Source organism: Spermophilus citellus (genome assembly GCF_964194105.1).
Source record: "Spermophilus citellus genome assembly, chromosome: 4".
Lineage (NCBI taxonomy): Eukaryota > Metazoa > Chordata > Mammalia > Rodentia > Sciuridae > Spermophilus > Spermophilus citellus.
The window spans coordinates 195,954,330-195,966,011 of record NC_138185.1 but is presented as its reverse complement, the minus strand read 5'-3'; the positions used below and the strand labels follow the sequence as shown (position 1 = coordinate 195,966,011).

The 11,682-nt window shown below is 45.2% G+C and overlaps 1 protein-coding gene across 1 annotated transcript in view; it reads right to left on the bottom strand.

The window, feature by feature from the left end:
* Positions 1-4,624: 4,624 nt before the first annotated feature.
* The window catches only part of TTC9 (tetratricopeptide repeat domain 9), a 30,970-nt gene continuing 23,912 nt past the window's right edge, over positions 4,625-11,682 (bottom strand). The window contains exons 2-3 of the mRNA XM_081293190.1: positions 8,463-8,645; positions 4,625-6,114 (exon numbers count right to left, since the gene is read on the bottom strand). Coding sequence (XP_081149316.1) covers positions 6,035-6,114; positions 8,463-8,645 — 263 coding nt within the window. The 3' untranslated portion in view covers positions 4,625-6,034. The remainder of the gene's footprint in view (positions 6,115-8,462; positions 8,646-11,682) is intronic.

Sequence of the window (11,682 nt, the reverse complement as noted above, 5' to 3'; positions counted from 1 at the left end):
GAACTGTCTGGAAGAAACCCTTGTTGCTCTTTGGATGTGACGGGAGGACAGCAGGTTCTGAAAACCATCAGAATGATTCCCATTGATTGCTGCAAAGTATCTGCTATGCCTGGGGAGGTCCTGGGGTGGAGTGCAGGACTTCCTCTGTCCCTTACACAACTCCCAAACATTTGTCCTGTTTGTTTGACAAGAGAGCAATCCAAGGGCTTGTTGGGAAGTCCCTTCCTCCTAGAGTGGAGAGTGTGGGGATATGAAAGACAAGCATGCAGGGATTAGTAGCCCCTCTGTAAGTGAGGAAACTGAGGCTGAGGCACTGGGGGAAGGAAATGCAGATCTATTCTGTGCTTGCTCTGTAGCAAGTACTGAGCCGGGAGACAGTTACTTCTTGTTTTTAATTTTTTTTTTTGGTTGCAGATGGACACAATAGTTTCATTTTTTTTTTTTATTTTTATGTGGTACTGAGGATCGATCCCAGTGCCTCACACAAGCTAGGCAAGTGCTCTACCACTGAGCCACAACCCCAGATCAGACAGTTACTTCTTTTTTTTTTTTATTTTTTGTTTAGTTACTTCTTTTTTTAAAAAATTTTTTTTAGTTGTAGATGGATATAAAATATTTTATTTATTTATTTTATGTGGTGTTAAGAATCTAACCCAGTGCTTCACACGTGCTAGGCAAGCACTCTATCTGTGGGCCACAACCCCAGACCCCCCCCCAACACCCCCAAGTTAATTCTTAACCCTTTCCATATCCTTTTTAGGGATATAACATTGTTTCGATATGCAGGTTAGGAAAATGAGGGTCAGAGCAATTAAGCCACTTTCCCAGGGTCACAATCACTCCTAGATGGTACATCTTGAATTCAAACAAAAGTCCTTCCAAAAGGTCATATGGTTTGAAATTTAGAGCTGAGTGCTCTAAAATGAGTCTTCTGGTCTACCTCCGTGGTGGCTCCTCAGCATCCGGGTCATCAGAAACACTTCAAAACATTTTAAAAAGCTTTAGTATCCCCGTGAGTCTGATTTATTGGGATTGGAGCAGAGCCTGAGATGATATATTTTTAAAAAGCTCTTGCAAGTGATTGTGATGATTTGGAGGCACAGGGCTGGAGCACATGGCTTCTCTGCTGACCCAGGCCTCCTAGGACTTCTTCATTTCTCAGAAGTACAGATCTAGTCCAGCCCTGCATTTACCACAAGTGACATTTGCTGTTGAATCCATTATTCATCTATGGCAGGCTCAATGTTCAATAGCTTTTGAGTACCTATAATGTGCCAGGCACTGGACTGGACATTCTTTTGTTTAAATTTTTGTTTAGTGGTAGATGGTCACAATACTTTCATTTTATTTATTTTTTTTTTATGTGGTGCTAAGGATTGAACCCACTGTCTCACATGTGCTAGGCAGGTGCTCTACCACCGAGCTACATACAACTCCAGCCCCTGTGCTGGACATTCTGACTGCAAAGATCAATCGACCATAGTTCCTGCCTTGGGGGGCATCCGTATGGTGGGAGAGATGAATCCAACTAGGAAATTCCAATCATTTGAAGCACATGCTGGGCAGAGGTAGGCTGGTGTTGCTTTGGGAGCAGTGAACTCAGATCAAAACTTACAGGAATTAGCAAGGCAAAGAGAGGATGGAAGGAGTGAGAAATGACAAGGAGGCAGAGGGAACAGCATAAAAAGTCCCAACACTCAAAGGTTCAGGGCTATGTGACAGTAAAATGCAGGATACCTTGAAAAGAGGGCCAGGAGGTGAGCCTGGGCAAGTCAGAGGGAGCAAATACATGAAAGAAATGTTAAGGAGTTAGTTATATGTTAAGGAATTTGCCCTGTTTCCTAAAGGTGATGAGAAGCCATGAAAAATCTTTAAGCTCTGGAACGACACGATCAGATTACATCTGAGAAGGGTCACTCTGATAGAAATGAGAGAAAAAAACTGGAGGCAGGAAAGCCAGCAACAGAGGAACAAATTAATTGCAGAATTAAGAATTTATGTATGTCAAAAAGCACCATAAACAAAATTTGAAAGCAAAGCACTTGGAAAGCATATTTGCAGCATTTCTTGACAAAATAATATTCTTCAAATTACAAATCGATAATAAACATACCAATATTAAATAAATAGAAAATTCACAAAGAAAGAAGTACAAATGGTCAATAAGCATATGAAAATGTTATTCACTAATAATCAAAGCTAAAATAAGATTGATATACTATTATTTTGCCTGTCAAATTGGTAGAGATTTGATTAGTGATAATACCCAGTGTTAGGTTGCAGGAAACAGGACACTCTAGAAACTGCGAATAGGACAGTGTTTTGGTATAAACTTCTTGGGGGGCAATTGGCAATATGTATCAAAATTCTTAAAAATAGCCAAGCAATTTCCTTCTTGGATATAACCTAAGGAAATAGTCATAGGGGTGTGCAAATTTTAGCTATAGGGTTGTCTGTTGCACCATTATTTACAAGAAAGCCTGGGAACAAACGAAATTTGGGTGTTGATTACAAAATGAGGGTTCATCCATACAATGAAGATGCTATTTCCAAAGTCTGGAAGACACACATGAAAAATGTTCAGAATATATTCAGTGAAATAATAAAATGAGCAAAAAAAAAGTGTGTCCAATATGCTACCACTGTGTGTGATAAAAGTATATATGTATGTTCAAAAATGTGTATCTCTGAAAGGATATTCAAGAAATTAGGGGCAAACTAGATGTTGGCAGACAGGGAAGGAAGAGTTACTTCCGACTATAGCGCTTTTTGTACTTTTTGAATTTTGTTTCTCTATATGTATTACCTATTCTAAAATATAAATATGCATTTTGAAAAGTAAGTTATTAAAGAGTATATACAGTGTGATCCAGTATTTTTTCATAAAAAAACAAAACAAACAAAAAAACCTGTGCCTGTGTGTGCATACATTTATACCAAAAAGAACAAAAGATATAGTTCTTGGGTGGTAGAATTATGAGTTGAATTTTGTCATTTTTTTTCTTTTTCTTTTCCCCCCTAAATTTTCTACAATACACGTGTGAGACTTTCACAATTAAACAAAAAGTATAATTTTTTTCTTCGAAGAGTCTATCACAAAAGTCCAGGCAGAAGATGATGATGCAGTTCAGACCCATGATTAGTGCTCTGTCTATAGAGTTCAACAGTGACATCTGAAAAGTGTGTAATTAAACCACAGTCCCTGTTTTTAAAAGGGGTGGAGAGAAGGAAGCTGAAGAGTTAATAAGGTTAAATGAACCTGATTTTGATTAACAGCTCTCTGTTGGAAAAAATGCATGGAAAATTCAGTCCTACCACCCTAAACATCAACCAATCACCCAGGCAGCTTTTTTCAGGGGGTGGGCGTGGGGGGTGGAGGATTGTTCAAGTTTGGGTCACAGTGAATGGAGTTCCACTAGGCATATGAATCTAAGTCAACAGACAGGCCAATGGCTCTGAGAGGTCGTCCTCACCTAGTTCTGGTTTCTAAGTGTTCTCTTTGGGATGGTAACCGTCTTGTCCCTATCTGTCCAGTCCTGTCCCAATGCACACATTTAAGCAAGACTTCTCTCCTACCTCCACGTTGGAAATAGTTACTCAGAGTCCTTTCAGATGCATGAAGAATAAAGAAAGACCCTGCTAATTTGAACTGGTTCTGCAGGCCACCTCTGACCTCATCTTTATCCTTCATCTTCTAACAAACAGTTAGCCAACTCATGAACTTTCCCAAGCTGAAGGCTTGGGAAAGAGGGGGAGCTTTGTGCGGATGCTGATGCTCAGCCTGAGGGTAATTTTGGGTTGGGGTCATGTTGGAGCCATTTTGGAGGAAGAGGGATAGAGAGAAGGATGTGATAGGGGTGGGGGAACAGGAGCAGAAAATATGGCAGCTAGAATGGCTTTTTCTTTTCCTCTTCTCCAGAGGGTGAGCTACAGGTAAGCAATTGTGGACCCCTGGATATTTCTAGCACCTTCTGCAGCTCCCTTTGAAAGTCTTTGGGGAGCTATGTGAATATAACCTGTGTTGCTGGCTTCTGGTCCCCTGGGCAGTGATTGGATCTTGCAGTGACAGAGCCTCTGCTTAAATAAATAACCCATAATTAACTTTGCATTTCCTTTTTGTCTGTACCTATAATTGTAATCCTTTCCCAGAGCTGGGGATGGGGTGGGGATGCTGGGTGGGTTACTTAGATACGTGCTGGCTTCATCAGTAAGTAGAATGAACACTATATGAAAAAACTGTTGGATCTCAGCTGTCTTTGCTGGTCTGTCACTGCTCTGACCTCTAGGGATTCTGATCGCTGATCTTTTTCTGCCTTGGGTAAAAACAAGAGGGGGCCCATGTACCACTATTGACATGGTGAAATAATTTCAACCTAATGCTTATTGTCCAGGTCTGAAACAGTTGTAACACCCTAACATACTATGTACAGAGTCAACTAAGTATAGGATAATTATTAGCTAGAGCTCTCGAGTCAGATCTGGTTCTAATCCTAGCCTTTGTCCCTTAAGGCCATGCAACCTTAGGGTAGTTAATTTTCTGGTTTTCAGTTTTCTTATCCATCACATGGGAATAGTAATCTCACAGAATAACTGTATGAAAGAAATGAGATTGTCCATGTAAAGATCTGAGGATAGTGCATTTAATAAATCCTAATTATTCACATTATTGCATCAGTAGATATCTTAATTTTGTACAATAGTATCTCACTAATCACACGAAAAATACACCAAAGTGCTCTGAAAACATTGAAGCATCGTATAAATTAAAGGTGTCATTGGTAGTAATCTCATATGCATTTCTCAACTCTTCCAATGTCCTTGAAGACTGGGACCACATCCTGTGTCCCAGGGCATATTGCACTACAATGAGCAAACAGCAAGCCCTCAATCAATGTTTCTTGTTTGACTGAAGCAACATGGCATAGCATAAAGAGCAGGGGTACCAGGAGACTAGGCTGGGATAAAATTATTTTAAGGCAGGAGAGTCAGTCTGCAGTTATAATTTATTCATTCAACAAATATTTGTTGAACACATTTTATGTGTTAGATATGGAGTCCAGATCATTTCATCAAAAAGAGGCTGGACAGGTTCCCAGGAAGCCTGGCCCCAGGGCAGTCTCTATGATCCCAGCCCACTCTGTCAAGCACTAAGGCCGCAGTCAACGTGGCATATGTTGGCTCTGGACAAATGGCCCTGCACTTTGGGAGAAGCCCATCCTGCCTGGTTGTAAGCAGCTCTGAGGGAGGATTGGGGGAGGAGGTGAGGGAGGGAGAGAGTGGATCCCCACAGGGTGACAGGAACCGCTGCCTGAAAGTTTGTTTTTATTTACACTTAAGGAGTCCACAGTGGGATCCCCCAGCCTACACAATGCTCTTTCCCTTACCCATCATCTGTCCCTCCCCTGTCACCATGCTCTGCCCTTGTGCTGTCCCAGCTGCCTACTGGCTGGGAGTTGGGGGAATGGTATGTGTGGTCACCAGAGGGCACTGAGCGTGGGCCTCAATGGCATGTGAATCCTGGCAGAGAGAAGGAAGCACAAACCAAGCCAAGTGACGCGGAGGGGTGGCAGGGGCTAAGGTGACAGGGGGCTGGGGGCGGGGGTCCAGTTATAAGTCCAGTCTTTAATGTTGGCTCCACCTGTGCTTCTGGTATTTGCTTCAGCCCTAGATTTGTCACAGTTGCCTTAAGGTGTCCTGGTCCATCAGGAGGACATAGCAGGTTCCAGACCGTGGGCTCCGTGCCTGCTGCCTTCCAGCATTCCCAGCCTGTGAGACTCCCCCCCAGCAGACGTAAGGCCCCTCTCAGTCCCTGACCTGCCAGTGAAGAGGAGTCTCTGTGTCTGGGCAGCCCACCAGATTCCAAATGTGCATCTCACCTTCTTTTCACACTGGGCACAGAGTTGAGGAACAATGGGAGGAAGAAGGGGAGCTGGAAGAAGTGGGGTAAAGGGACAGAATCTAGGGTGGGGCTCTCCACCAGCAGGTGCCTGGAAGTCTCCAGTCAGGCGTGGGTGACTCTGGAGAGGCTTGGTAGTTACATGGCTTCTTTCTCCCTCTGGGAGCATCTGCTGAGCTTCATCTCCGTCAGCTGGATATACCGAATCACGTTGGTGTCTGTGAGGAGAGAAACATACCTGAGTGGACAGCCAGGAGGGCACAACTGCATCTACACCGAATAGGGCAAAGCTGGGCCTGCAACTCAGGGACAGGGCAGGTGACTCACTCAGCCAAGGTCCCTCGGCCTTCCCATGGTGGCGGCTGAGAGGGGAACCAGATGTTCTCTTTCACTACCTCTCCTTGCAAATGTGGACAGCTCGCTGTGACCCCAAAGGGACAGGCAGGAGGGAGAGGGGAGGAGAATTTCTCTTCCATTTCTATGCAGCAGACATCCCAGTCCCTCTCAAATCAGCAGTTAGCTGCAACCCCACTTGGAGATTAACCTTAGATAAATTACCAACTCCTCGGATCCTGATGTCTCACTTGCAAGAAACAACCTTCATTTTTGAATGCCTGCTTTGTGCTGCTTTTGCTTGCTAATTCATTTATCACTGGATTTTTATTTTTTTCCCAGGCCTGGGGATCAACGCAGGGCTTTGCACAAGCTAGGCAAGCACTCTACCACTGAGCTACACCCTCAGTCCTTTTTAAAAATTGTATTTTGAGACAAGGTCTCGCTGAGTTACCCAGGCTGGCCTCAAACTCATGATCCTCCTGCCTCAGCCTCTGGAGTAGCTGGAATACAGGCATGTGCCTCTGGGCCCAGCTTGTGCCAGCTTTAAACATTCATTTTCTCATTTAATCATCACTACACTTCTGCAAAGATTTTTATCCTCATCCTCACTGGGACTGGGAAGACTGGGACCTGGAGAGATCAAGTAAGATACCCAAGGAGACGCATAGTAAATGGTGCGCCTAATTCCAAAGCCTGGCTCTCCTATGGAGTAGAATACTGTTCTCATGCTGTGTGCAGTGGTGCATATCTGTAATTCCAGCAGGTTGGGAGGCTGAGGCAGGAGGATTGCAAGTTCAAAGCCAGCCTCAGTAAAAGTGAGTTCTAAGTAACCAAGTGAGACCTGTCTCTAAATAAAATATAAAATAGGGCTGGGGATGTGCTCAGTGGCCGAGTGGCCCTGAGTTCAATCCCTGGTACCCCCTCACCAAAAAAAAAAAAAAAAAAAAAAAAAAAAAAAAAGAATATTATCCTCACAGAGTTGACATGAGGACCAAGATAGGCAAGTCTGAAAGTGCTTAATACAATGATCAATAAATATTAGTTGAATGTGCTTTTTTAAAAAAAACTTGAAGAGTTTATAATGACTTTGTTTCACTTAGTTTTGTCTTTATAAGTCAGACAACCACGTTTCCACAACTGGGACATTTCCCCTCAATTCCAGTCCTCAAATTAGTGAGCAGGGCGTGACATGGAACAACTGCTTAGCTCTGCATGCATCAGAGCAAAATAGTTACAGGGTTACCAGGATATCTATTTCCAGAAATAGAAATGAATACTGTATCATGCTCAAAAGTGCCAGGCAGCATCCAGAACAGTACCAGCACAGAGTAGGTGCTCAAGAAAATTCTCGAGTCCAGTTCTCAGGTTGCTAACAGTATAGTTGCTAAAACCCAATTTATATACAGAAAACAAACCAATATCACATAAAAATAAAGAGGTATTCTTAGAAAAGTATTTATATGGACATTTGCAAACAGATCCTGAGGTTCTTAAAGACTTCATGGAAGGAGGATTGCATTAAAAAAATAGTACTATATGTTAATAATGATGGTAACATTAAATCAAAGAAATCGTTTGAATGTTACCTCCTCAGAGAGGCTCTTTCTGATCACCTGGCCGAAAATAGCACTTCTTTTTCCCTGCTTTCGTTTCTTCAGAGCATTTGCCAGTACTAAAAACTCTATCATCTGTTTGTCTATTCGCAAACTGTCCATCTTTCTCCACTCTAATGGGAATTCCTTGAGCCACGACTACCCTCCTGCTAGAATAGTTGCTGGCCCACTGTGTGCTCTCTATAAATGTCTGTGAAATGAGTGAACGAATGAATGATCGGGTGAGCTCATGTAATGTACATCACTCCACGAATGGTAGAGGTCACACTCACTTGCCAACCAGATGTGAGCTCCTCAGGGGTAAGGAGCATGTCTTCTCATCTCCGTTCCCAGGACCCACCACAAATGGGGGTATATATGGTCAGAATTTGACACTCTGAGTCGGACAAGGCAAAACATTCTGCAGTCTATTTGGAGAGAGAGGTGCCTCTGCTCCCTGGAACCCAGACCCCAGGTGAATGCACAGCTGTGTGCTCTCCTCGTTCCAGATCTTACCATTCACTGACCCCTGATTTGCATCTCTGTACCCACCAGGCCCCGCTAGCCTGGGTGCTGCAATGAGAAGGCCCCAGGAGCTGCCAGAGGGGGCTGATGGAAAGCGGTAACCGCTGCCTTACCTGTTGGTTGTCGGGTTCTTGCTTCCTTCAGGTAGTAGAGTGCTTTGTCATAGTCCCCAAGGTGGTAGAAGGCCACACCAGACCGGTAGAGGGCCTTGAAGTTCTCCCCTTCCTTCTTCAGCACTTTGAGGCAGTACTCCTTGACTCGCTCGTAGTTTACCAGCTCAGCCTGGAGCAGGCAGGCTGTGGAGGAAGGGAGAAGAGAGGGAACGTGCCATCAACATGACAGCAGCAGTCTGTGGGTCTGTCCTCAGTTCTTTCTCTCCAGAGGAGGTTAGATGCATGGGGCTTTCCACTGGGGGTTAAGCCCTCAACACGACTTCTAATCATCCTGGGTTGTGGGACCGTTTCATCACCAACAAGCTATGTGACCTTGAGCCAGTGATACAGCCTTGCATCAGGAGCTGAGTGATGCCTCTCCTCTCCTAAAAGACATGTTGGAGTCCTGACCCTCCATACTTGACAATGTGACCTTTTTTGGGAAATAGGGTCTTTCCAGAGATAATCAAGTTAAGAGGCAATCATTAGGGTAGACCCCAATCCAACATGACTGGTGTGCTTATTAAAGCAGAAATCTGGACATTGAGACAGACACACACAGAGGAAAGACAATATTAAGAAGCAAAGGTAGAAGACAGCCACCCTCAAGCCAAGGAATACCTGAGGTTACCGGAAGTAAGAGGCATGGGACAGATTCTACCACAATCCTTTGAAAGAACCAAGCCACCAACACCATGATTGTGGACTCTTAGTCCCCAGGACTGACAGTCCGATATATTTTTATTACTTTGTGCCAACTAGTTTGTGGGACTTTGTTGGAGCAGCCCTAGGAATAAGCTACTGTAGGCAATAATAATAATAACAACCACAGCTAATATTTGGTGAATGTTTACTTTCATGCCTTGGACATCCCCCAAGGGAAGTCTTTATTTTTCCCTGTATCACTTATTTGTCTCTGCAGTGCCAGGGAGCAGGGACCATCTGCTGGACTAGTGGCTAGCTCCTGCAAGGTGAGCCGCAGGGATGGGTCCAAGGTGAGGATGTCCCTGGAGGAGGACTGAACAACCTTGGAGAGTGTTTGAAATTTTGGGCCCTAGGTATGTCACTCTGGCCCTGCTGAGCCACCTCTGCCTCCCTTAGATCACTCATATATTTAGTAGCACTGACTACGGGGAAAGACGCGTGCTATACACTTTGGAGATGCCTAACTGTGCTGGGTACCAAGTGGACAAAGAGGGCACTTTCTACTTTTTCAAAATAAATTTTAAAAAGAGACATTGGGGACAAAACTGTTACTTCCCCCAAGACCTGACTTGGCAGGGAATAGGGTGAGGGCAGATGCTGATGCCAGTTTCCTTCTCTGAACTCAATGAGAAAAAGTGTCCTCAGGGTAGAGGCAAGGCTGATTTTTCTCTTATGGGGTCTAACTGAAGTTGTTGCAGTGCCTTAAATAACTTCCCAGGTGTCAGAATCACCAAGCTTATTTTTAAGAGAGTGGACCTTTCCTTGAATATTTTGTGAAAACAAAAGCCACGGAAAACCTCCTTTGGTAGAAGGAGGAAGAGGAGGGAAACCGCACCAACTCTCAAGTTACAGGTAGGAGAACCAGGAAGGGAAAGAGAATCAGCTGAGATCTAGAAACTGACCTGTCCGGTTTCACAGGCTGCAGAGCAGCAAGCCAAACCAGTCAACCCCAGAAGCAGCAGGCTGCTCAGCCCAGGGTCTGTGGGAGCATCAGGACTCCTTCACCTGAAGCTGATGCCACAAGCTCCCCTTCTTGGTCTCCCAGCAGTGAGGGCCATCCTCCTCCCCAGCCCCATGGTGTTGGAGCTCTGCAGATAGGGAGGGGGCTCTGTCGAGAGGTTCCCGGGTGTGAACACCACGGACTGCTACCTGTGCCAGACTTGGCTCCAACATCTGCTCCCAGAGCCAAAGGATTTCCTGTGTGCAGCCTCCCCTTGCCCTGATATCCCCTCTGACCAGGCCCAGCAGCCTCTTCCGGTCCAGCCCTCCATCTCCAAACACACGCTTCTGTTTGCTGACCTGGTCCGTGTAGGAAACAGACCTTTGTTTCTTTTAAAAAACAGTTTGGGAATGTCTAAGAGTGGGGAAAGGAAGCAGAGAGGGCTCGAAATGGGAAAGTCTTTTCCCTCCACTGGCCTCCAAGGGCTGACGGGAACCCTAGCAATCCATTCCTGGGATTTGTTTGTTGAAAATGTTTCTGATACCCTGGGGAAGCCCGTGAGGATGATACTGGCTGTGACCAGGGTTCACACCTGGTTGGAGGCAGGGCCAGGATGGTTTTCAGGGTGTGGGGCCCCTGCTGATATCACAGGCCCGGCCCAGCAAGACCAAGAAATGGTCCAGAGAAAGGCTGGGCTGGGAGGCAGAATCCAGATAAGAGGCCATGGCGCCAGGTAAGGGCTCTTAAGAGGGTGTGGGTGTGGAGGAGGGAGAGACAGTCTAGCCTCAGCCCTACAGGTGACATGGAGGCACCTTGGCTTTGGGTGGGGAGCTGTTGGTAGATATAACAAGTCCGTGGGCTAGGGAAGATGGGGGTGTTCCTAGGCACATTTGAGAGGTGAGGGACATAAGAAGAAGTTGGCAGACTGCCTCCAGATTCTTCCAACCCCATCCCTGTGGCCATTAACCAGTGCCTAGTTGCAGAGGGCTCTCAAAATAAGTGGCATTGTCCCTCAGCATGTCCTCCTCACAGCGATTAATCCCATACCCAGTGCTGGAGCTGGAGCTCAGTATTTCACATACTCTATGCCTTTGAATCTTCACAACTCCATGAAACGGGTTCTATTTTTGTGTTTCTTTCATAGATGATAAAATGGAGTTCCAGAGAAATTCAGCAACTTGCTGAAGGTCACCCCGCTAGAGGGTGGTGGAGTTATAATATCAGCCCATTTCTGTCAGTCTCCCAAGATCGTGCATTGAACCACTGGGGTGTCTGTGGCCTGCATTTGGGACCCCTGGAAACCCTCATCACCCCTGGGGAGAAAGAAAGGTTATCTGTACTCTACCATCCTCAGTGACCTCAGGCTAACAGGAAAAAAAGATGCCTAACTGTGCTGGGTACCAACTGGACAGTAGGATCAGATGATGACCAACAGCCTGCTCTGTCCTCTGGGACCAATAGACTGGTGGGGAAGGAAGATGTCACAGTGTCTCAAATGTTCACCTGGAAGCTAAGTGCTGTGAAGGAGAGGGACAT